The 27,496-nt window shown below is 38.3% G+C and overlaps 1 protein-coding gene across 5 annotated transcripts in view; it reads right to left on the minus strand.

The window, feature by feature from the left end:
- The window catches only part of NR5A2 (nuclear receptor subfamily 5 group A member 2), an 88,424-nt gene that overhangs the window by 48,735 nt on the left and 12,193 nt on the right, over nt 1–27,496 (minus strand). For all 5 annotated transcript variants that reach the window (XM_038143701.1, XM_038143699.1, XM_038143700.1 and 2 more), the window contains 3 exons: nt 27,046–27,164; nt 25,678–25,819; nt 22,299–22,945 (listed from right to left, as the gene is read on the minus strand). In XM_038143701.1, the coding sequence (XP_037999629.1) occupies nt 22,299–22,945; nt 25,678–25,819; nt 27,046–27,164 (908 nt within the window). The remainder of the gene's footprint in view (nt 1–22,298; nt 22,946–25,677; nt 25,820–27,045; nt 27,165–27,496) is intronic.

Consider the following 27,496-nt stretch of genomic DNA (forward strand, 5'->3'; position numbering starts at 1 on the left):
ATCAAATAGCAGAAAAGAGTTGCCTGACTGCATGGAGCATACATGGACACTTCTCTGTAAATAAAATTATCAGTCTTTCAATCTAAACTGCCAGCCTCCAAAACAAACACAGAATGTCCAGTTAAATAATACAACAAGATATTCTTAGTGAAAGTCATTGATTCCTTACATAAATATGACCATCAGCTGAACAACACCACAAGAATATTTTGCTCAGTAATTTTTGCACTGTGGCATAATCATACAACCTGACATCCTGTGTAACCATGAAATACTAAGAGTTGCAGCATTATGCAGAATCCTGAGCTTGTATGGCGCACAAGAAATTCTTACATTATGAATGTCTTCAAGACTGATTCTACAATTCATATGCAGACAGAAATACAAAAATGCCTGGGTTTCAACGAAAGGCTTCAAGGAGCCGGTCCTTACTTTTATTGCTCTGTATCTGTAAAGCCTTTGATAATGCTCACATTTTTAAAGTACACCCTAACATAAGCAAACTGCTAAATTCAGCTTCATGGGACAGCTCCTTTTGTATTTCCTCTTGAATGAGCGCACACTGCACCAAAATGCAATATACTGTATCAAATATATGCATTTGCAAATATATGACTATTTGATAAATGGAGTTGAATGTGGAGTTTTTTTGGTTACTTTTAGCAAATGAAGAGTGTGCATAGTTTAGTTTGTAGCTCACATGTTGCATTCAAATTGCCTCTTTCTACAGTGCAATGTGCATATGAAGTTCTCTGAGATGTCTGAACTAGATTCACTGAAAGTACTTATCCAGAATATGCAATTAAAATGTAATTAATTTCTAGATATCATCAATACTCTGTCATTGCATAAGGGGAATGGACTAGGTGACCCATGAAGTCTATTCCTACCCTCATATCTATTATGATTATTTTATATTAGTAAAATTACTTTTTAAGGTCACTTTTATGTCATGGTTCCCCTTACGCAAATATTTGGTACATTTGCCATTTATGTGTATTTTTTCCAGTTCTGCTTAGAATAGATTCAGTACAGGCAGAGCACCAAATGAAGGAAAAACGTGATATTTTGTTGTAAATAATTCATAAAACAACGTTATGACCCTTATTCCCCGTGAGGCGCCCAGATAATGAGCCACCCAAATGAAGCAGTGAAAACATGCACTTCCCCTGCCATGGGTGTGCCCCTGACAGACTCCTCAGGGTCACAAACCCATCAATCTCTTTTCACACATGAGCTAATCAATTCAAAGAGGGAAGTGCCAATGAGCTATTAGATCAATATGGTGAAGTATGGAGATTGATCTTATCCCAGAGTGACTACATTAACAGACTCGTCAGTGTGACCTCTGCCCTGCGGCGCACATTATACAGGATTGCAAGTCTGAGATCTGAATGAAGACCTCAGGTCATTGCTTTTAATAATCTGCTTTGCTGCAAGAATTAAAAGTAAATCTGTAAAGGGATGACTAATGAAAATATGAAGTGCTTTCTGCTCCTCTATTCTTGGGATGCTTGCAGAAATCACACTAGCTTTTCACAGCAGCCGGCAGCATCGGCTGTGTCCCACAGGCACCTGCTCAGCCAGGCTGGGCTATGGGCATTTGGGAGAACAGTTTAGTACAGCCTCTGAGAGAGAGCGTGCTCTCCAGAAACCAAATACAACAGGATAACAAGTACTAGCTCTGTCAAAATCACTTAAAGTCTTGGCTGAACTGCCAGACTGAGAGCTGGACTGGAGTCCTGGTGGTCTGAATTATTTAGCTGGTGTAAGTGGCATGGCAGGAGCTGCCACTGCTGTGGAAGTTGCTCAGAGTGCTGCCCTGCACTGAGTGTTCCTTCACCAAGCAAAATATTCCCCATACTTGCATTAACTCAAGGTCCAGCCCTGGGAGTCAGTCCGCTTTCAGTTGGGCCAGAGGCCAGTGACTTTGGGGAGAATTGATCTGAGCAGAGGAGCCTGGTTCACAGAATTCATGAGCAATATGGGCATGCATTCTATAATGCTCTGCTGTCCCTCAATCAACCTGTGCTGGTAAACATCACCAGCTCTGCAGGAAGTCTGTACATGAAGTGACCACATGTAATACTATAAGCAACCATTTTAGGCATCTCATTTTAAAGACTCATTCTTTTCATATATAATTTCAGAGATGCTGAGATTTTTTTGTCTCAGAGCGTGATATTAGTATTGTTAATATTTTTAAACTCTGAATAATTTCATTGCAATGAAACATTAATGTATATAACACACTTTTAATACTGTATTTTTATTATACCAAACATTTTTATTGTTCATTGTATAATTGAATCAATGAATTAGGAAAAGGTTACTAAAAAAGGATTAATGCATTTTTAATGAAACTAAATGATATAACTTCTGTTAGTCACTGAGAATAATGGCAGATCTATCAGGTTTATACAGATAAGAGCTTTGTGAGTTTATCTGAAAGCCCACATAATGGCCATCATTTAGTGTAACCTAGAGAAACAGCCCTAGCAATCCTATTCAGGATTTTAATTCATTGTTTATGTATATGGTCTCTCTTCCGCCTTGTGATCAGAACACCTGTCTAATGATGCAAATACCAATCTCTTTAGCAGACACATCTATTTCCACCTGTGAAACACTTACTGAAAACAATGCTCTTTCAAAGTCTAAATGGAAGAACCAAGCAATGCAATACCACTGGGAAATGTTTCTGAACTCAGGGTAACAGGGAAACCAGTGAGAACGCCACACATTAATAGTGAGAATGTGAACATTTCAATGCTTACGTAGCTCAAATACTTAATGAGCACACCAGCCTAAATTCTAAATACTTTTCAGGTAGAAACTACTATGTTTAATGATATCCCAGTAGAAAATCCTTATACTGGTATAACACTGATTGAAATGTGAACGCTGCACAAATGTCATGTAGAAAACTGTGCAGCAGTTGCAAACTTGGTTCCGAATCCTACAGAGTCACTAAATATGTGATCTCTGCAACCTAGCATTTAATTTTTTATTATTTTGGAATGGATATAAAAGTAGATAACAGAAGGTTATATTAGTACAGGATATACTGGAGAGGAGGGACTTTATAATGACACCCTTAGAAATATATTTGCATTTTTTCAATTGGAGGTATGTTACCAAACCTCAAGAGAATGATTCTGGTACTTTTCCTACCTTCCAGTAGAAACTGAGAGTATGCAGAACATGTGTGGTGCACAAGATGCTGCTCAAGATCTTGTCTGAATTCTGTAAGACCACATAATTCATTGTGGTGAGCCACAGTTACATAAATCTCAGCCCCAAAATGGGCATACTTTTTCCTACCACTGAATTGTGGTTTTTACATCATGTCCTTTCCAAACAAACTAAAAAGCTATTCTATAATAGAAGTGGTTTAGATCTAGAAGGGGTTTAAAATCCTGATATTATATTTGTATCTTTCCACTTATAGAGCAAGGAACCTAATACACATCCAACAGTACAGGTCTCAGAAGGACTTTGATTCAGGAAAGCTCTTGTCCTTTCCTCACTGATGGGAGGCTGGTTATTAAATATTTTCACTAAAATGAGAGTGATTCTCCTGAACAGGCAAAAGAGTAGGTAAGCTTGTAGCATATACAGAACCAAAACACCTTTTCCAGAAATAATAATAACACTATCTTTTTAACATTCAGTGCCTCACACTCAACAAGTGCTAGAAGTAAATGCTGCCTCCCAATGGAAACATAAAGTTTGTTTCCCAATAAAGCAACCATAGAATTTATAGTCCAATTGTTTTAACCTACCTATAGCAAGAAAAGAACAATTTTCATTCTGGATTTCACAATCAAATTATTTGGTTTATGAATTTCATATCAGTGGATTCACAATGTACTTCTTGAGTAAGGCAGATGTCTTTTCCCTTTAAAAACAACCACTTGAAAACTGGTCAGAAATACAGGGAAGCAAAGCTGGAATAGTGGTAGAGTTCAAACAAGGTCATGAAGTTCATGAGAAATACAATTTATCTTGCGATTCTGCAATTTACCATACAGCCTCACAACTCGTAATTGCAATATCACTGTCACACATATGCTATCAACAGATGAATCTGTCTGGTCACAGAATCTGTGGCTGCATTAGGGATATCTGCTAGTGGCATCTATTTAGATGCTTGTTATGTATCTGAGTGCAAATAAGTAATACACATTATTTTATAGTCAGTCACTAAGTTCTTTGTAACGCAGGAATGGCTTGAAAAAAAACCACTCCAATTTCCACTGTAAGCCAGAGCTCATGGGCAGAGAACATTTCTGAAAACTTTCAGAACAGAAAAATAATCTTCTGGGAAAGTTACAATAGATTCAAAATACATGTCTAGAATCTAAATGCTTCCTCTGCCTCGATAGAATAAATAATGCTTTCTAGGTAAGTACTGCAGCTCTTTTGATAACATATATATTAATAAATTAAAAATGTCTGTTGATTGACAAGTGCTTTGTGGGCTTATACTGGAAAGCCAATACCTAATTATGAAAGCCTGACTTGACTAATCAATTATTCAGATGAACATTAGGTGCCTATTATATGCGTAAACATGGGAATTATATTTCCCCTAAGTAACTTTCTAAAATAACAAACCCAAAACATGAAAATTTGAAACAGACAAAAATGGCACTATTATGCCCTTATTGCACATGCAGAACTCCCACTGAATTATTCAGGGAACAGTGAATCGGGAGGCTCGATCTTCTTCTGACTCTGAGCAGCACAGCAATAGCAGCACATGCCATGTAGTATTTGTTATGCATGTAATATTGATTTAGCTCGTTCTTGCTGGTCATGTTTCAAATTCATTTCATGTTTGGGAGATAGGGAAAAGGAGTAGTATCTCTGGATTGATATTTGCAATATATTTTTATGCCTGTTGAACATAAGATTATCTGATAAATTAGTAACACCGTGTCTTTTGATTGCAGGAAGAACAAGCTTTTGAAAATGAGCATCAGTGAGGTAGTGAATTGTGTTTTGAAAAGGTTTATACTTGCTACATTCCCCACCTCCCGCACGTGAAGATCGGGAGAGCGCTCGCATTACAGAATGGATTCATTTATGTTTCTTTAAGGCACAAACCACAACAAAGTAATGCATAATTGTCCCTTGCATTCAAAAAAGACCATGCTCTTAAACAGCATACAGCAACAGGGAAACCAGAAATAGATGTGACCAGACACCTGCTGACAAACAGTGACAAATCCCACTGACACTGCAGTGACCCCCAGTTAGTCAAGATTTAATTAAGGAGTATAATTAAGTCAGTGGAACAGAACACTAATGAGTGGTGTTTTTTTATATGGGTAATTACACATAAGAATACAAAGTAAGCTAGACCCCTACATATATCATTAAAATGAACAGTATAGAAGGACAACTGGGGCTTAAATATTTTTGTTTTTTCTCTGCAATAATGCAGGTTGAAACACCCCATCTTGTCAAGCATATGTAACATGCTAACAAATGCCCCTTGCCCAGCCAAGCGTGTGTCTAAGCATGTTGGTAACATGACCTTGGTGGCACAATGCACATCACCACAGCTATGCATGCATGGGTCTGCCAGGCTCTGTCTGTCCCTGTGTTCGCCTGTGTTTGTACTGGGCAGGGGTCACTTGGGCTCCTTTTCTAACAAATGACATTCTATTGCTATTCTCTTACAAGTAACCCAGCCTCTGGATTTCATTTATCACAAGTGTTGATTACGAGGAAGACATGGGTTACAAATTGTTCCTATGATTATCTGCACGTTGGGCACAATATACCTTTACAATCAAATGACAGAGATTTCTTACAGCACATCCAGATCCAGTTCTCTGGAATTTATTCTGGGAATCTTCAGGCAGTTGAATGAAATAGCTGAAATATCTCTGTCTACATGGTTTTTGCTTATATTTGCTTATATTTCCAACATAAAAGTATTGAAAGGTAGATTTACTAGACCAACATTTTAGGGTGGAAAACATCATCATGAATAATGATGACAATGGTAGGGGAAAAACAACTTTCCTACGGTCTTGAAGATTTAAAAGAATGCCTGTGTAGTTTGGGGCCAACCCTCTGCTGGGATTACTCTATCTGCTCCCAGCTGGTAGCCTGCAGTTCATGACAGCCTTTTATCCGTTATCAAAGCAACAAGTGGAAAAGCAGATCCTCCTGCCTGCTAACACTCTGTTCTGTTCCCTCTGTAGAATTTCTGCTTCTAAATCTTTCCTTTTAACAAGTCCTCAGATTTCCTTCCTACGGCTGCAGGAGACACTAAATATCTCTCAAGTTTCTAGCACACTTGTCTAACTTAAACTCTGCAGAACACTGAAGGAAGAAAGAATAATTGCACTGCACCAGCATGTTTTCTACAGGAACTGACTGAAATGCAGAATGAGCCTTATCTTGCTCACACTGGAGCGCTGAGAGTTTAGCAACTGAGTTCAGTGACAGCAAAAGAAGAACTAATTACTCAAACAACATGGTACCAATATAAATCTTTTTCAGTTTATGTAAGTACAAGTTTTACTGTTGCAAAGACAAAGCAACCAACTGCATTGACACTTGTGTCATATATCCTGCATTTACTTTGCTTTTTTAGTAGCATAGGGAAAATAAAAAAGGTAGAACTAGGAGATATTTAAATATAATTAATGCAAATTCTTTCAAGCAAATTCTATTTACTGAAATGGAACAGTTATTTGTTATTAAAACAAATATAAGTGAATATATTTTATATAGTAAAAATATATATCCCAATTTTATTAAAACCATGCTGTCATGGAGTAATAGGCCTTAGGAACACAATCCTGTACCAGTGACTACAATCAGGTAAAAATTAAGAGAATTTAACAAGCTTTTATGTATGCTATGTTAAACAAAAATATATGTTAAGATTTTGGGGTTTTTTGTTAAGCACTTCAGTTTTTAAACAGATTTTCCACAATTTATGACAGTCATGCAATGACAGACGATGCCGTGGGAATGCCACCGTGGCAGTGAATCTGGGGCTTGCTCCCTCTCTGGAGCCAGGTCTTTGCCACCAGGCTCCTCTGTGCATGCCAAGGTGCCCCTCTGAGCTGGCCGCAAGAGATGGGGCAGGGCCAGGTCCCGCCAGCACCGTGCCCTGCCCACAGCACACTCCTGTCACACTGAGCAGAACCACCTCTGGAGCCTCTGGTGCTTTGCTGAGATGTGGACAGTAGCATCTCATTTTCATGAGGTGCCCGAGGTAAAAATTCCAGAGAAGGACACAAAAATTTCAAGATACGAAGTTTCTATCTTAGTTTTTTTCCACATAAGCTGAAGCACATGCAAAAACCCTAGCAAGAACTTTAATACCATAAACCAAGGGAGGTCATAAAAATTATGCAAATTATTTCCCCATATTCATTTTTCTGCAGGCATGTGCCAGTATAAAATACAGGGTTAGCAGGACTGACTTCTGCATGGGCTGCAGACACATGAGTGCATAATGGGTCCCTGACGTCTTCTTCTGCCCCATGTTTGTCCCCACGAGGCTGCCCCTGCCCGGCCGCGTATGAATGAACAGAAGTGCCTTTCATCCCCCACTTGCCTGGCGCTTCAAAAGGAATTACAAAAATAGCAGCCACAAAAATCCAGCTGCCTGCCAAAAGGCCCGCACACGTCCCATTCTCACAGGCATGCAAAAGGTTGGAGAGCTCAGCAGAATTTTTATGTACGGGAGCAGGCCCAAGGAAAACTCACACGCCATAACCAATTGTGGACAGAGGATCATCTATCAGCAGACAAATGCAGGAACTCCAGAATGTCTCTCCTCAAATGAAATAATATATCTTTGAAAGCCAATGCCCGTTTTAGGCCTGAGGCCCATATATCAAGCCTGAGAGGCTTGTGGATACGCTCCAGGGCCATTAACCTTCCACCTGTTTCCCCTTGTCCTTCAGGATGAGACCCTGCCCTTGATTTTACTCCCTTCCCCTGTTCATCTTCCGACAGAGTGTAAATGTAAAGCAGAGGGCCTGCGAAATAATTCAAAGGCAATGGACCAGGGACATGGTTACAAATCTCTGCCACTGGCACTGTGACTTATGCAGGCAGTTTGTCACACATGAGCCAGGTGACCTCTGTGACATAACAGAGAAAAATATCGCCCGAGATCAAAAGATGAGATTCAGAGCACTCTAAGTAACTCTGGTGTACACAGCCACGCTATGCGGTGGCCAAGGGTTTCCTCTCCTCCCAGTGCTGCTTGCTCTCCTCACTAGCGGGTGAGACACACTGCTGCTAATTTCAGTAATCTCTTTTTCTCTCATCTCTTTGGAAATCTTTCCTGTAACCTGAACATCAACATTTGTCTCCTTCTAAAGCCCATGTTTTTCAAAAAGATAATTAAATTGACAAGGAGAGACAGCAAAGTGTCATTCAGCAGATAAAAATTAACGAAAAATGCATCATGTTTGAAAAGGGTGGATTAGTCACTTTTGTAAACAGGTCTATTTTAATCAAGTAATTTTTGAAATTTTAAGTAGTACTAAAACTTTGTATGAGCAATGATGTCTCTAGTATTGCAATAAAAAGTGTTCAAAGTTCAAACATTTATTGGGATTTGACTCTCATGACAGTAAAAATGAGCGTAGTTAGTATTAAAAATTATGTAATAGACCCAGATAGCACACTTCTGTACCGATTAATATTTTACAAAGAGATATACTACAGAATCAGAATAACAGTCACTTGAAATAAACCAAATCAGATTAATTTTTTTAAAAAATCTTGAATTCATTTTTCAAGCTGTGTGCTACATAGGAAGTTTCCCAGCTGTTTAGTACATTCAGGACTCTCTGCTGGGTGCAGACAAAAGAGTAAGGCCTAATGCAGTGCTTCTCTTTCACTCCCTGTAACCTAATGGTATGTCTGGTATGGACATTTAATTTTGTCTATTTCATAAATTAAAGAAAACCCACAACTGTCACAGTATCCCTGGCATGATGATGAAATGAGAAATACAACTGTAGCTAAATCAGCCTAAGTCCCATTCTAATCCTAAATCACTTTGGCACTTACCAACATCTACTTGATGAAAAACTCAGTTTAACCCATGAATGTGTATAAAAATATACAGACACACAGAGAAATTCAGCACATTAATTACAAGTGTGCTAAGTGTTACCTTATCAGCTATTTCATCCTGCTTCATCTCATGCCGACTTGGAAAATTTTGCAATGTTCAAGCTCTTTCTCAAAATCACCTCATGTTCCACTATGGAAATATATCTAAATTCACTACATCTAAAAGCATAAAAAAGTTGGACAATGGATAGGTTTTGAGGCTAAATCATGCAGCAGTTACAAAGAAACACACAGCTGAAAATCATTTCATGTTTCCCGTTGACTGAAACCTGATGTACAGCAGTAAACCACTCTGTTGTAGAATGCTGCAACAGTAAACATAGTAAATGCAAAATTAGTGTTACAAAAGGATTACTGTGAAGTGTTGCCACATGCATTTGTAAAAATAAGACAGCTGTTTGATTTTATAGTGCAAAAACCTTTTGCTCTTGTTCAGGCCATATGATTAAACACACATTTTCTTCCTTTTAATATCTCTAAAGAAAGTCTGCAGAGACACAACAGTCAGCAATTACAGGTCACTTTTGTCACCAGTTTCACTGAACTCCAAGTCAAATTCCAGATGTCTTCATTTTTGAAAATACCTCGTGTTACTTTTCGTGTAAAATATAGGTGTTATAACCAAATTTTCCAGCAGTCAGATCTTTAGCTCTTTAACACTTCTACTGAATATATTAATTTTTGTTTAGTTTTGGTTTCACTTAGGCTTTCTGCATTTTTTAATATATTTGATGTATCCCTGAAAAAATTAATATTTAATTTCAAAAGCACCTAACCAATCCATTTCCTTTTACAGTAAGTATGATCTAGTGCATCTGCTTTTGTAATATTCATGAAATCTGGAAATCAAGGCTAGGCATCATATGCTACCATCATATGCTAATAGAGGGTTTTGCTCATTTGAGTGTTTGATCTGTTTTGAATGCCCAAATGGCCTATTAGAATTTCCAAGACACAAACTACTATAAATGTTATTATATGTATAAAAATACTATTATGGTGATATAATAAATTCTAATTTTTATAGATCCACAATCAGATTCACATGAAATAATTTGTCTCATTTACCTCCTGCCATTTGCTTTGTGTAAATAGCTGCTGAGCTATTTTATAAAACTGAAGGTTAAATTAGGCTGATTCTAAAGAAGAGAATTTAGCTCTTGGTTATAATATAACAAAATATCTTGTCTTGAGGAAAAAAGCCTTAAAATAATTGGTTTACATAGTAGACGCATGCTACAAGCCCAGTTAATTGTATTTTTGAGTGGATATGCCTCTCTGATTCAGGCATTTGAAACAAAATAAAGCAAGGAGTATTTAACATTAACAGTAATAGAACAAATAATAATAATTTGGGGCATGAATCATTCCTTACATTCCTTTCCAGCTACAGACAATTTCTGTTGGGAAAAGTGCCATATAGTATCGACAGTGACAACAAATTGTATTGTCCGCTGAACATCTGTTTCCGACTCCCACACTGATATTGCAGGTTGGCTACTTCTGATTTAGTCTTCACAGGCTGCCCAACCACAGAGGAACTGGAAATTACTGGTACGTTCAACTTTTATTATTGGAACACAGGAAAACTTTATCATCATGCTGGGAAGGTCTGTGTCTTTTGAAATATTGGAAGGAGGATTATGTGAACACAGAAAGGCACATGCGACAGTTCTTAGGAAGAAGGAGAAAAGTGGCTCCTGTTCATTGTGTGTGTCCATACACATGGGTATGAATGTCTGAGATTAAAATCTCAAAATGGAACGATGTTTCTGTTTTCAAGATGTGATGTTTGATGGTGAGGGTTTGGTGGGGGGTATTTATTCTAATAAAACCAGCAGCGTTGCAATAAAGGACTGGATTCTCCCAGTCTTGCTCAATAGGTAGCAGTGTCCCTATACAAAATACCTCTGGAGTTCAAAGCAGTTTCTATAGGGCAGAGCAGACTGAGGTTTAGTTTGAATTGCAGGCTCTAGCCCCAGATAACTGAGCTGTTCTAACTCGTATTTACTGCACCAATTTACTATTATAGCAATTGAAACAGTAAGGCTGTGTTAACTAGCTGAAATTACACCTGTTAAAAAAACCAAGCCAATACTAAGCAATTTTTTCAAAACTAAGGGGAGCTTGTTAGAGTGATCAATGTCATTTTTCTCATAGTTACACTACCATTGTTAGAAAAAGGTTAAGTTCCACTTTGTCAGGGAAAAAGAAGAAAAGAATATACATTCTTGATAGGCACCATGCACCAGTTTGATAAAACTCCAACTCCTGATCTGTAAACTCTTTTACAGAGAAAGGAGAGCAAGAAATTCCACTGAACTCCTGTTAACACTAATTAGACTTGCCAGCGTGCAGCAGAATCAAAGGCAAAACATGTGGAGCTCCCACTGAAGTCAAGAGGAGAAGGGTATGACTTAAAGGAGAGGCATGCAAATTAAAAATAAATGTGGTTCAACTTTACCAAATGAGCTACTCATGTAAATACACACTTTGAGATCTAACCCTTCCTACTGGGAACACTCTCCCTGCAAGTTCATTCCTAGTCAGGAGATAGCATTGTCCTTGACCACACTTGGCAAGTGAGAACCTATCTTGTAAATGATGGGTCCAAGCCATGGACAATGTAAAGCAATTGCCATGTGTTTCTTTCCAGTTAAAAGTTGTTACTATTGTTGCTGTTGTTAATATTCTTGCTGTTTATTCACTGCAAGACTTCTTCACATAAGCAAGAGCCATTATTTTCCAAATCCTGCCATCAGAAAGGCAGTGCTACTTCTTACAGCAATTTTGGATTTCTCAAAGACTTGAAATTCTCGGTAAAATCTTAGCAATATGGCCAATATTCCAAATAGTGTTAGGACAACCCATGTCTTGGTCTCAGATGCAGAAAATTGCCTGTTCTTGTTTTTCATGAGTATGATATGTACTAACCCAAACAATACTTAGTAAAACTTGTTTGTGAGCGGCTGGCTTTCTATGTGCTGCTCTTCTCTCCGTGTGTAGATTAAAGGTATCTCAGTGACTGTGGAGTTGTCAAAAAAGAAACTGAAATTATTTTATGCTGTAGTGACCTGGGTATGAGCTACACATCAGTTTTGGCTTTCACTTGGACACCAGATTATTTGCACCACCACCTAATTTAGGTCACGTCTCCTAGCAGCCAGTCTAATACATCCCGGCCATCTCCCACAATTCTAAGGACAGGGTTGTTATTGCCCTAAAACCACTGCACAGACAAACAGGAGCAGAAACAGAAACTTTGGGCAGTTGGCACCTGTTATTCTTTCTACGTGTTTTAGCTGTTACATGAAGGAAAGTTAATATTTAGAATTAAATAACTTTGTAGTTTTACTGTGATTTTTGCTGAGCTCTGGAAATATCAATATGATGACTGCTGGCCTTTATGATCCACTTACCATGAAACTTTTTCTCAAATATTTCCAACTTTTCCAGAAACAGTACACAAAGATTTTGAGGGCTTGTTACTGTAACCACTGACTGATTGAAGCAAAAGGTCACTGGAGCCCAAAGCCACAAATAATTGCAGTTACTGCTGCAGTAGTAGCCATGGCACTAGCCCAATTCCCAAGAAAGAGAAAGGAAAAGAAGATGAAGTAGGTAACAAATAAGGAATTTAGAAGTAATGTGGCAAATGAAACATAAATGCTTGACACAGGCGGCTTTACAGAAGAAAACAGAAAACTAGCAAATGCTATGAGTGAAAATGTAAATACAGTATTCAAGATCTTAACTTGCACTTCTTACTTGGACAAAATTCTCATTGAATCTCTCAGTATAGCTTTTTCTAAAATGCAGTACAAGACTGGGTCCATAAGCACAGCCTGACTTACACTGAAAAATTCTATATACAAGGCGAATTTATTCAGCTCTCTATTTAGGAGAGCAAGCAGTTATAGGTACATATTTATTTCCTTGCACAGTGAATTCTGGCCGTAGCATGGAGATGAGGAGGGTTCCCATCACCATTAGTCTTTTCTGCCCATACCTGGAAGAGGGATGAAGCAGATGAGCATGTGACCAGACAGCCCTGTCTCTGCTCCCCTAAAATGCTGGATCATCCCTCAGACTAATCAGTTGCCTAAGAGATGCAGAAAGCTGCATCTTGAGTGGTGAGGGATTATGACTCAGCACCACCAGTGCTCATTACTCAGGACAAACTGGGAGACTGCAGTAAGCATTCCCCAATAAATACCAAAAGGTATCCAGATGAAACAAAGAGACAGTATTGACTGTAACACCAGAATAAAGATACAATTCTTCCTCACATTCAGTGTCACTTAGTCAGGGTGATGTTTCCTGTACTCAGCAAACACGCCAGTAAAAGAATTTCCTTGGCATAGAGACAACATGGAAATGTCCTTTTAAAATCAGTTAATACCAATAGAACTCATGAGCTAGCTGGAACCATTTCCTATGCTATGGAAAGAACACTCAAATAAGGTTAACCAAGACATTTCACCCTCCCAGCCTCCCCCCTCCCCATCTATTTCTGGATGTCTTCTTTTGTTCACCCTTTGCTAATTATAGTGGCCTTGCTTAGGTGATATTTATAGTCTTAAAAGAGTTGCCTGACTTTTAGAACACTTTATTCATATATATTTCCTGTGTTTATTGTTGCCCTAACTAATTTTTTAAAATTAATTTTACTTGATCCAAGATTTTATTTAGCAACAAAAATCAAAGTAACTTTTCTTTCAACAAATACAAGAGCTGTATTTAGATGTAAAAAGCATTTTTCTATTTCTGAATTTCCGAACACAGATTTTAGTTTCTTTCCCTCTCCAAGTGATGAGTATGACAGAAAACTCCAGAATCAGACAAAATGAAATTTCTTTTTTCACTGCAGTATGGTTACTTGGTATTTTATTTTAGTAATTTATCCTTTTTTGTCAATAATGGTTGCTTTAATGAGTGGGGTGTTTCTAAGACACAGTATTAAGTATTTTTTTTCCAGACTACCTTGATGTTTTCGTTACCACCTATAACTGAATTTCCACAGGTTAGAGAAGTGGAAAAAAGACACTGAGAACATCTACAGAAAATTACATCTTCACTTTCCCACCTGCACCATATTTCATCACTTTCTTAGTTTTCTTCATTCCTTCTTAAATCTACCCTTTTGTTTCATCTGCGTTTGCACTGAAAATGTGCCTGTAGTGATGCCAGTAGCAACACATTTCAGTCCCTATTTCAAAACAGCAAATAAAGAACATTTTAGGGAAAAATTTGATGTGTACCTTTCAACTTTCATGACAGCAGTTGGAAATGTTAGAGCAAAACTAACTGGTGGTTCACCTTTCAGCAGAAAGGCTTCCCCGCCCCTGGATGCGGCCGCGGTAAGGTAAGGTAAGGGGGAGCTGAGGTAAGGGGGAGCACCTGGCACCCGCGGCTCCCGCCGCCGCCCGTGTCCCGTCCCCGCGTCACACAGGAGCCGCTGGCTGGGCCGGCCGAGGGAAGGGCACGGTGCCCGCCGCAGCCGCTCGAGGGGGGACGCAGAGGAGCGAGCGGCTCCTTCCCTGGGAGAGCCGCTGGAGCTCCTCAGCCCCGCGAGGCTGGAGCCCGGGGCTGGGCACGGACCCCGCCACACGCCTGGCCCTGCCCTGCCCTGCCCTGCCCTGCCCTGCCCTGCCCGCGCTGCAGCGGCGCTGGAGCGCCCGGCTGCGGGCGGCACCTCGGGCTGCCAGCCCCGACCGCTTCCCTCGGTCCTGAGGCAGCCTCACAGCAGAGAGCCGTGGCTCGAGTTGGCCGCTTTTTTCGGCTTTTCTCCCGTGTTATTTGCTGATGCCTCCGCTGGGTACAGCCCATCCCTCACCTGCCAGCCCCAACACCCCTCATGGCCCCACCTGGGCCCCACCCACGGCGCCATTCAAGCTCCATCCGAGGCCCTGGGCTCCCTCGCTGCCGGTACGTGCCCTTGTCTCGTCCCTTCCAATCCTGCCATGTCCTTGGGGCTCCCAAAGCTCTCTGTGAGGGAGGTGGGGCGGGATAGTCCTGTAGGGGATGGCGGCCTCTGCCCCCCAGTGAGGCTGAGGCGATGCTGCCGTGCCCGGCGGTTTCTGTGGCACGTGGAGAGCAAACGTTTCAAATCCATTTTGTAATGGGCCAAGATGGTGTGTTGTGATTTAGCCAACATTAGCTCTGAATAAAACTCTGCTGGAATGGAAAATACGTAAGTCCTTTAGCAAGTTGCTGTGCTTATACAGCTGAATGAGGTGTCCACCCTGTTGTGAGTGATCCTATGATTTGCAGCACAGTTTGAAAGCTCTCAGCTTTGGGCCTTCTCTCCAATAATGAGTCTGATGACTGAGTGATGTGGAAAACATATTTGTGGTGCTACTAGAGGAAGCACCAATAACATTCATGGTGAGGAACTACACCGTTTCTTGCTCTCCTAGGTATGTTTTGTTCAGATGTTGTGCTTCTACAAGGCTTTCATATGGCTGTGTAGAAGAGCATCCATTTATATGATGCAGCTTCAGCAGGGCTTAGCAGGAAGTCTGTAAGTGACTTCAGTGTGGCTGGGATTTCATCCTTACTGCAGGTGATCCTAAAGGCTACAGGTTGACAGAAGAACATCCTTAAATCTGACCAGCTTTGATAAATTTATACAGGCAAACTTCCACTGTAACTGGGAGCCATCTCATAGATCAGAAATACGATACAGGTATTGTATACAAGTGCTGGTTCTGAATGATACAGATACCATACAAAAACTCTGGATCGGAATAGAACAAGTTCTCTTCTTGCTCTAAGACCTACAATATCATAATTTGCAGATGAAAAAACAGCTCTTTTTGGGATTTGTTTTTTGGGCAAAAGCATGAAAAACCGGAGATCTTGCAAGTGAAGCTCTATCATTCTGACAATAAAAATGTGACCTTACTAAGTGAAATCAGGCAATATATCTGACTTTCCCAAGAGATTGGAATTGTTTGGATTTGTTGGAATTGTTTTGAATTGTTGGAATCAATGTGTAAACCTCTCCATTATTTGGCAAAATGATCAGGCCTTCACAGCAGAAAGCAACAGCTAAAAATGGTCTGAAAATACAACAGACTGTCAACGTGGCTGAGCATTCCCTGTTCAGTTTCTTAGTACAGGAGTTATTGTGTGAGTTAACTTTAACATCCCTTTGGACTACTCAGCATGCAAGATCTAAAGAGCACTGGTTTTTCATCTCACCCTACAGCAATGTGATATACATTTGCTAACACACCCAACTAATCTTTCTATGTCACTGCTGGCAATTGTCAAACTTAAATTGGAAACTTACATTTTGAAGGAAAACAAACTGTAATATTAAACTTCTGTTTTGTGTAACCAATACCTCAAACTCAGATTAACTTAGTGTCTGCTTCAGGATTTGTAGCAGGAGTGGCTGTAGCTATGCAATTTGTTGTGTCCATATGTCAGGCTATTACATCTCTACTTAGGGGCTGGCAGCTTTTTGAGAGGTTGCTTGCTCAAATTTTCTCTGTAAGTAACAAAGCTTTGTTACTGCACCATGGCTGTTCATGGTAGCTTTGCTGGTGAAGTGCTGGGGGCAGGTGCACTCAGGTGCAGAAGTGGCAGTGCTTCCGAAAACACCTACATGGAACATGGTTCTTAGTCACAGCATGATGCTTAGCTGGGTATTAGATAGAAAATTACTGAATCCAGAGAGACTGAACTCAGTCTCCTGCTATCGGGGGTGATAACATCCTGCACCAGAGTGAAACTGAAGTACCAGCTCTGACATGGAAGGGCAGAAGAGAATGTCATCTTTCTCTTTATGCCTAAAAAACGTGCCAGCCCTGACCAAACTGTTTAGAAAAGCTACAAAATCACATGCCTTCATACTGAAATACAGTGTTTAACTTGCCATTTTCCAGAGAAGAGCCAGATTGTCATGACGTTTATTCTAACAATGTGTTCCTCTGCATTTTTAAGTGTTTGAGGAATATTTTTCTTAGATCCAGATACACTGAAGCCAGACTAAAAATCAGCAGTTACACATGACAACAGATTAACTAATCTGATTACTGTTATCAAGTGTATTCCTGCGCCTCAGTTTCTGGCAGCTTCCGTAACTGAAAGAGCACTGCAGAAATTTTATTTCATCAGTTATATGAGTTGCATTTCCTGTCCTGATAAAAGCACACTACAAAGTCCAAAAGCACTTCAAGTTATCAAATTGCTCTTGATTACTTAAGTCTTAATAATATATCAACCTTTCATCATCCTGAAATTTTTTAAGGTATTTCAGTGCTGATCTTTTTCTCAAAAAATAAAACTCCAGCAGAACCCAAAACTATTTTTTGCTATTCTGTGCTAATTCCACTTAATGTTTGGATTTCTATTGTAGAATTCCTTGCATTCTGTGCATTCCTTGATACTCAACTACATATGGGCTGAAATTTGAAATTAAAGCTGGTATATAAGTATTACATTATTACATCTATCTAAATTGATTTCACAGAAGAAATTAAGAGCCTCCAGGAGTTCTGTTAATCCTATTCACATTAAGTTTGCACTTACAGAAATAAGTTGAAACTCTGATCATATAGTTTCGCTTCTGGGGAATATGTAACACAAAGCTGGGTCTTTGTTAGTTTATGAGCTGCCAAAATATCTGCCAAAATATCATGTACAGTGCAAATTCTATAGACAGGGTTCTTTGGAGATACGTAGATAAACCACTGTTTGTTTGAAGGCTACAGCTAATGTAAGCATGAGCAAATTCACACTTACAGCAAGAAATCTGGCTTGGGACTGATACAGTCTGACACCAGTGAATGGTCTAAATTTGCAAACTCAGTGAATAATTGTAGGATGAGCTTCTTTACCATGAAGTACGCTGGTTCTTCCTGCAATCATTCACTACAAGGTTTGTGCTCACATGGTACTTTGACCTATGACATCCTCACTAAAATAGCCAAATAAGGAAAGGTAGGGATTTTTTGTGAGTCACCATTCTTTTAGTGCCTTTTGTAACTATTAACATTCAGTTGATTTTTTCTGATCTTCAGCCAGAAGAAAGTATCCCGAGGGCTGTTTTTCAATGCAGGTCCTGTGTTTCTCCTGCTCCAGGCGGAAACTGCTTTCTTTTATGGGATCAGTAATAGTTAGCTCTGGAAGCAGTCTTTGAATTTTCCCTGATGTGGGCTGATGAGGAAAGACCAGTCCAGAAAAGCTGTCTGCATCATTCCGTGGGGCCAGGCAGCCTTTGGACTCTAGAAACTCTTGCAATATTTTCTTTTTAGCTTTGTACAAAGACCTTTCACCTGACTAAGACAGCTGGCGACAAATCTAGCATCCCCAGGGCATTCCTGAGTTTTCTTAGCTGAGGATAAGATAGATATATCTTACTTTTATATTTACTGAGCTTTCAACAACTCCAGAATAGCAAACAAAGGCCTTCTTTACTATTACTATTACTATTACTATTACTATTACTATTACTATTACTATTGCTATTGCTATTGCTATTGCTATTGCTATTGCTATTACTATTACTATTACTATTATCCTGAGTCTCTTGGGATGTAACCTCTGTGTTGTTTCACCTGTGTATAAAGAACCAAACAGAAATATATCTCATCATGAATAAAAAATTCATATGTAACATCAACCCCCAGAATTTATGGCTTAATTATTCCTTACAAAGTGTTCTGACTTCACAAGACATTAGGGATGTTTGAGATTTTAGCAGGTGTTAAATTCAAATATACTGGATTGCAATTGGCTGCTTTGGATCTTACTCATGATTATTAATCCTGACTAGTTGGCTTCTTTAATTTTTCCATTCGTTTCTGATATCCTGCATGAAGATGAGAGGATCTGCTCCCCAGCAAGTGTGAAAATTACCCTTAAATTACATACTCAAATCCATGCACAGGTGATATTCAAATGCAGTGCATGCTGTGGGTAGTTCTATGCAGTCCATATTTTTCCCTTTTACATCCTCAAATTGTAACATATTCCAAAAGAGGCAACAAAAATTTGTAGACCAACAAGTGAGAAGATTGTGGTAAGCTTAAACTGGTGAAAGCTTCAGAAAATAAAGTTTTTAAACAGATTTTTTTCATTTGCGATTTCTTTAAAAAAAACCAAACCTGCAGTCAAAAGGAAAGAAATAAGGGAAACTTAAAAGATGTAGTTCAGTGGTTGGTTTTTGTTATTATCTTTAGGGTAATTGTGGCCTAAACCACTGATGGACTGGGACAGCATTTTTTATCATATCCCCCCCCGAATTCTGCTAACTACAAATTTCTACATTTAGCAGAAAGGAAAATGATAGCTCCTTTATATTAATTGAAGAGACGAGGGTGGAAGACAAAATATATAATGAAAAGATACAGTAAATAGTTGTAGACATGCTCCTAGTGACTAACAGCCAGTTGTGTGAGGCATCGCTCATCATGACAAAGCCAAGATGAATTGCAAACAAACCACATTTACAATTTTGTACTGTTTAATTATTTCAGTAATTTCAATTTTTAGTCCCAGAAATCTGCTAATGCACCTGTCTTATCTGAAAGAAATCTCAATATTCAGTTGTTTAGACAGGTAGGAGTAAGAGTAAAATATCTTCTTGAGCAAATACATACTTCTCAGCTGTGAACAAATAGGGAACAAAGTTACCTGTTCCAAAAATCTAATTGCATCTTTATCAAAATTGCCTCCCCTTCCTTCTGCATGTAAAATATGTCATAGTCTTAGGTGGCTTTTTTTTTGCCCACTCCCACAGGTATTCATGTCCTGTGGAACAATCTAACATAGCTGCTTTTGCTACCTTGATCTGAAGAACCTGAAGTCGTAGATGGATAGAAGAGAACTGCATTCAAGAAAGGTTTGGAAATATTTTGTTTAATATTGTTCTCATCCTCTCAACTAAAAGAGAGATTTTGTTACCCAGTGCCATTTAAAAAGTAGGGTCTGATCTAAACATGCTTTTTAAACTGAAAAGCTTAAAGTTCTTAGCATTGTGTGTAGTCCAGTCCCTAAATTTTGGGTGTGGATGGATTTCTTAATGAGTTGTTATTGTTCTGGAATGCTGTACAATTTTGCTGATCTTGTCCAGCTAAAAAAAATAATCTGGATATGCCGGAAGGTATGAAACTATCTGACCTCGAAGCTTCCAAGATACAAAGGGTACAAACATTAGGGTGAAAGCAATGCCTTCTACAAATGTGTGAAAATCAATTCATAAGCCGAAGGCTCTATGTAGCAAATTTTTAGAATATGTGTATTTCTAGAAGCTTGTGTGTGCATGGTAATGTATAATACATCCAGAACCAGGAGAAGTTGGTCAGCATTTTCGTAAACAAATTTCTGCATCTTTTGTGTCCATACTAGTAAACATCAGTCGGTTGAAGAACATAATCCAGGCTGAAGTTGGAGGTGAAGGCCATATTTAAAACTGTTCCCAGTATAGTGTGTTGAATGATTATAAAATTTGTCACTTTAATCATAAACAGAATTTTAGGGCAGATTGTAACTTAAAAGTTTGTACACTGAAAGGTATATACAAGACAGTCACTTTTAACTCTAGAGTACCTTACTCTAGACTAAAATACTCCCCAGTTATTGGAAAGATCTAGTCTCAGATATTTGCCACATAGTCTATTGGAAATGTAACATGTTCTCAATTTCAATTTTTAAATTTAAAAGTAGCATGAGTAGCATGGCTTATAGCTGACTACAAAATTGTATACAACTGAGATAGCAAACGTCAGTCTTTTACTGTCTTTAACGCAATTTGGTTTTCCTCTCGAAGTAAACTTCCTCTCTTCTTTCTCTTTGAGAAAGAGAGCTTTCAATGATTCCTGCAATCATTCTAACAACAACAACAACAACAACAAAAAAAAAAAAAAAAAAAAAAAGAAAAAAAAAAAAAAAAAAGGAGGAAGAGGAAGCTGGAGTTACATATGCAGCCTATACAGCTTGCTGTTCTTGTAATCTGTCATGTGTCCATGTCCTTATGGTCATGATAGATATGCTGTTGTGGCAAGCCCTCTGAGTGCAGCTTTTCAATGGATCTCCCTTTTGTGCTCTTAACTCATGTAGATTCAATTCTCAGTGGAATCCAACAGTAATTGTTATATCTGGAAGCTGAGTTATTTCCTCTTAGTTTGAAAATAGTCAGAAATTACGGGCAGTCACAAAACTTTACAGATTTCAGTAGCAAATACTCTCTGTAGCAGACAGACACAGTAACTAGCAATGTAACAGGAAAACTCAGGTCTGAGTTTAGTTCACCATCTTGAGGGTTTTTTTGAGACGGAAGATTATTCTTTCCAGAGTTGATTTTTGTATCAAGTGATTAAAAACTGTAGTTCATATCTATTGTCTGATCTCATATTTCTGGCTTGAAATTTCAGACCTGCTCATAACAGACCACAAAGCTGCTTTAACAATAAGTCTGAAAAATGTAAATGGATTAATTTATGTCCACCAGAAAGCTGTGCATGAGGATTTCCTGGGTGCTCCAGCAAAAATAAGAGCATAGAGGTTAGTGTAGCAGACTAGACTAAACGAATCCCCCATGTATCAGTGGTGATGAGACCCCAAAGGGGTCCTTGAGGTATCTACCTCCTCATTGCTTTCTGTTCCCTGTATATCCTGCTCAGGTTTCAGCCTGCATGGTAAATAAGACACACGGGAACGCATAAAATAATATCCCATTGAGAAACTGAATATTCCAAATATAGTCTTATATAAAGTGTGAATAGAGGTGGACAGAAATGGCATTCCCCCAAACGTTAAATAAGGTAATGAAATAATTACATAAATGAATGTGGAATGGTGGAACAGGTGTGCTTACGACCCTGAGTACAAGCCAGGCAGTGAGCCACACTCACAGGGAAGGAGTAGGATTATGTGAGGTCCTATGGATGTTAACAATAGTTGTGATAAATACTGAAGTACAGAAAAGCTGAACTGAATATTGAATCTCTTTGCTACAGCTAATTACAGGCTCAGGTGGAAGTCAGCGGCAAGTTTCCCCTTCTAGTAGTCTGCCTACTTCAAGCCAAATAAATAAAGAATGAGATGCTTGGGGGGGATAAAACAAAAGTCATGCTTTCCTGCTTGAAGTACAAGATTGTAAGAAATACTATTTTTTTTTTGACTGAACGATAATACAACGTAAAATTGTTACCTACCTTAAGTTCTCTAAAGAAGATGCTACTCCTCGCCCACTCAACAATGGAGAAGAGGGTTTGGTCAGCCATTTTACACATAAGCCCGAAAGTGTTGAGCTTCTCGTGTTTGCTTCTGTTGGCTTGCTCTTGCTGCAGATATGCCATGATTTTAGCTTGGACTTGTGGCTCATCAGGCTCACATTTCAGGAGTTCCAATATCAGATGTGGGATACTTGCTGGTGAGCTTGTTTGATAACTATCCATGTATGAGTAGCCCATTATTGACTCTGGTGAGCTAGTGTAAGGGTCAGGGTACTCAGACTTGATAGCACGGCTTGGAAAATGGCCATAGGTTTGGTAGCCTTGCAAGCTGCCGTGGGGTGGCATTGTCATGCTGATCGGAGAGGTCACAAAGGGACTCCTGTCATAGTCTGTAGGAGGCAAGGCAGTGTGGTTCAGAGGTAGGCCTTTAGAAGCTGAATGGATGTTCTGGATTGCAGAGGATATTGTCAGGTCGGTTGGCATTGCTTGGATCACCTGAGTCATGGCTTCCAGTTTCAGTCCATTTGCTCGGATAAGAGCTTTCTTCTGCTGCTTCAATGCCCTGTCTCTCTTGTACATTGGTCCAAACTTGTTTCGACCGCCACGCATTCGGTCAGCTCGCACAGCTGTCGGGGGGAAGGAGGAAATAAATCATTACTAACACTTGGAATCGACATTCGTAATCAAACATATATTAGGAAGGAGCAGAAATGTAAAAATTTGACTCTTCTTTTTTTAAATTTTTTTCCCAAATTCAGAGTTACACTTTTATTCCTAAGGAAAAGGATTTATTTTGACTTAACAAATGTCACTTCTTTCTAGTGATTTAAATGTCACATGCATATATTACTAACAAAGAAGGACTTCTCCGTACATTGATTAGGACACAGGGACAAACACAATGGATGGCTACAGGAATTTCACACCTGCTATGGGATCATGTGGAAATCTCAATGTACATTTGGGTTTATATCAAGCTACTATGTCATTAAGAAACAAGGGCTGAAGTCCAGAATTTGTCTGAGAGGTATCCAGCAGACCACATTGTCTCATTATAATCATTCCATTACTGCCTTCCACCGCAGCAAAACATCTGAAATGTAAATTGTGAAATGTTCAGTAGTCACAAAGAGGAATACATTTCTCTTGGCAAAAAGGAAGCATTTCCTTTTGATGATTCTGTCCAAGTTGGTGTAAAACTTTGAGATTTCTAGATAGCTGAGCTCTATGGAAATGTTTAGCTGCAGTTGGAATGCGCAGAGAGAAAGCTGTCAGCTTGCTGCTTTCTATGTGGAAGATAGAAGTGAAACAGAAACTATTGACACTGTTCTGGCTTATAATATCTCTGGAATTAGAAATAATTAAAACAAATCCTACTCAACAGCTGCCTTGGGAGTCATACTGGTGGTCTCTGTCACCGCAGTGTCTGTCACCACGGGATATATGTGATGGACTAGTGAGGAGCTTTCAGCAAGCCCACCTTGCCCAACGGCAATTAGATTGAAAGAGGAACCTTTGACAGCCTGGTGACATGTTGAGACTGCTGAGATTGCTGGAGGTTAAGTTCTTGAGCTTTTTATCTTAGGGATTAGTAGGACATTAAAAATTTATTATGAATGCTAGATACGCATAATACTGTACCGTATCACGTAAGGACTTTAACATTTAATGATTTTTTTGGTCCATGATAATTTATGAACTCGACTTTTAAGGCTATATATATATCACTATCAGGGAAATACACATATAAATGTCACAAGTATTTACAATTAAGAGAACACATGTTCTTCCAATTTTTCAAACAGCGGAAAAGAAGTTGTATGAATGTGTAGATAAGAAAGCTAAAGTACATTTTCTGCAGTACCTTTAAAACTACTGGTGTTTTGCTTGAATTTGTAGGAAAAAAATTGAGCTGCCAATATTACTGCTGAATGTTGACTTTTAGCAAAATGCATTAAATTTATTTCATCACTGGTAAATGTAATTAATTTAAAATCTGTATACACAGTATCCTTACAGGTACTCTGCAATTAAAAACTGTGATCCAAATTGGATTGGCAAGTGCTTTTGTATACATCCCACTTAAATTTAAGGTGAACTTTGTGCAATGAGAGAAGACAAAGTTTAGTCTTGTATCATTGTCAGCAAGTGAGAGGAGTTAAAAGTAGGAGTAGACAAATGTATTTTATCCTTCTTCTTAATGCCAACAATGACAACAGGATTTCACATGCCCTGTAATTGTACTATTTGAATTTGGAGGCACATGCAATGATTCAGGATGTTCAGTGCAGTGTGTCAGTGCTAGCTCAGTCTTGTGGGCAAATACCACACTATTGAATCAATCAAACTGCAGGAGGCTGATTTTTCTGTTTATCTTCAGTTATATCAACAGCTTGCCTTTCCAGAACCTGGTCACTGCCTCTTGTCTTTTCTGGTTCCCTTCATGGCTTACAGTTTCCCTCCTTGGCCTGATTTTTTTCTGGTTAAGCGCCTAGGGTGAATGTTATTTCATAGAGTTGTAACAGTAATGAATTTAAGACTGTCTTTAGTCAAGGAAAAATGTCATCTGTTGTGAAATCTGAATTTTAATATTTTTATATCAAAGTTAGAATGAACCATGCATGATTCACAACTTCAAGTTGATGATATTTTTGCATTTGGTTATCTCAAAGGGTATTGTACACTTTTCATTGTTCTCTGTAGATGAGAAAATGAAATGAAGTCAAAAAGTGTACTTCAAAATGCCTTATCCTCTTTCAATCACAATGGCCTCGCAGGTGTAGCATCACAAAAATATAGGACACAACTTTAGAGATTATTTGGTTCCTTAATCTCAAAGGCAAGTCAGTGTAAGAAAAACCCTTATTTTATCTGTTTCTTTGTGTTCTGCCTTGTTGTCAGAAGAACATATGTAAAAAAACCAAAACTACCCAACCCTAGATAAAATACAAATAAAATCAGATCACTCTCCATAGCACAAGAATATTTTTTTTTTCTAATCTAGACAGTTGTTTTATATTTAATCTAAATTAAGTCTTTTTTAAAAGCTGCAAAACTATTCAAGATAGATCCATGAATTCACAAACTCTAAAAGCCTGAAATGTCAAACTATATACTTATATGACAAAATGGATTATGGTTTTGACTGCTTCCTAAATGGTAGTGATCTACCATTTACTTAATAGATATTTTTAATAAAGCAACAATTTCACTGATCATACAAAGTAACCTTTTATTAACATTTCAAAGCCATAACTATATAACTTTTAAATATGAAATACAATGCATTAACATCTTATCATCTTATCCTATGATTTTATAGCATAGTTGAAGATATCAACAAGACTATAGCTCTTACCTTCCAATTTCATTCCAACACTTAGACATTTTTGAAATCGACAGTAAGGACATCGTTTTCGCTGTGTTTTGTCAATCTGGCAATTCTGATTTTCTATACATGTGTACCTTTTGTTATTCTGGACTGTTCGCTTAAAGAATCCCTGTATGATAGACACAAAAATTAGCCTGTTTCGCTTGAACGGGTGTTTCATTCAGCATTTCATGGAAATCATGGTAAGATAATTTTCAGATGCCATTCAAGCACTTACAAAGTTACATAGTTTATTTTAAATTAGCCAGCTGAACCCAGGAGATAGCCACCAGATTCCAGAGGAGGTTTTCTTGTGTTAGTGCTATGTTTTATAGACTTAATATCAAAGCTTGGTGAGACTTAAAGGCGGCTGTAGCCTTCTGTGCTTCTAACACCGGTGGCAGAAATGGTGACACTGACCGCTTTCTTTTGTATTCTTAAATCATTGCAGAATTATTAAATTCTTCCTTTTCAAGTAGTTTTACATGAAATAAGTAGTTGCAAAGATAAGAGTAGTACAGAGTACCTCTGGGTGTTTTACATCCCAGTGGGGCATGCTGAAGCCACAGTAAGTGCTTGTCATTCACTTCTCATTGATTATTTTTTTTAGTGAAAACATAGTGGGCTTAGTTAATTTTTCCATGCAACTAAGTGTTTTAAATTGCATTTTTCTGGCACAGGAGCTTCACTTACAGTGCACTGCTTAAATAACTGTAAAAACCCTTTAAAAATTTTTACATGAAAAATCTGACATAAATTCACAATTATTTAAACCTTATAGAACAACAGACCAACACAGGTATATTCATCTTTCTATATATTAATTGGTTACTTGATTTTGTGTGCCAAAGTGACAGTTGGAGTTTGCATAAAAAAAGTGCATGGTCATTATAATCGCAGAGATCTACATTGCAATATTGAAGAATGAAAATAAAAATCTTAATAAAGTTCCATTAGATTTTGCAAAGCTGATCTGCATGAAGGATAATCTTCCTACTTTATCTTCCAGAAAAAGAAATATAAATCAATTAAAACCAGTATTTAACACAGTTAGCAATGAAAGTTGTTTTAGAACTACACCACAACAGCAAAATACTAAAAAAACTACAAAACTACTGACAAAACTACAGTGCAAAACAGTCCAAGTTGTTTGCATTTGTGCAGATTTCTCTCTCAAAGAGACTTCTACATCCTAAAGCTTTTGGGTGGTTAATTATTTTATGTGACTATATTAAGAAACATATCAAAAATAACCCAAAATATTATACATATGGTTTATGTATTATCCTTTTTTCTGCTTGTATTTGAAACATTTTTGCTGTACTTGTGTTTTTATGGACTGATTAGTAACAGAACCTTGCAGCTTTCACAGGTGAGAAGTCCATAATGGTACCCAGACACTTTGTCTCCACAGACTGGACACAGCTCTTCAAGGTCTTCATCATAAGAGTAATTCACCATTTTAAACTGAGACACTGGGGGAAAGGAGAAATAGCATATTCAATTAGAATTTACATTACTAACTCAAATATTCTGCAACTTTCTCATCTAGAGACAAAGCTTACTTAAACAAGCACGCCACTGAAAATAGGGAGAAAAAAGTTATATTTAAAAAAATAAATTGCATGGAGACATTCAACTTCCCATCATCAGCAAATCTGCATGGTACTTAGCAAGTGTAATAAAATGCATCAGCTTCTGTTTTATGTTCTAAGTATGTATACTTATAGAGTGCCTTTAGCCTAGTCCTTATTTTATGGAATTATAAACTGAAAGAATTAATTTAAATCCGAAAATGATCAGGGGC

Source organism: Motacilla alba, chromosome 8 (assembly GCF_015832195.1).
Source record: "Motacilla alba alba isolate MOTALB_02 chromosome 8, Motacilla_alba_V1.0_pri, whole genome shotgun sequence".
In the NCBI taxonomy this organism is placed as follows: domain Eukaryota; kingdom Metazoa; phylum Chordata; class Aves; order Passeriformes; family Motacillidae; genus Motacilla; species Motacilla alba.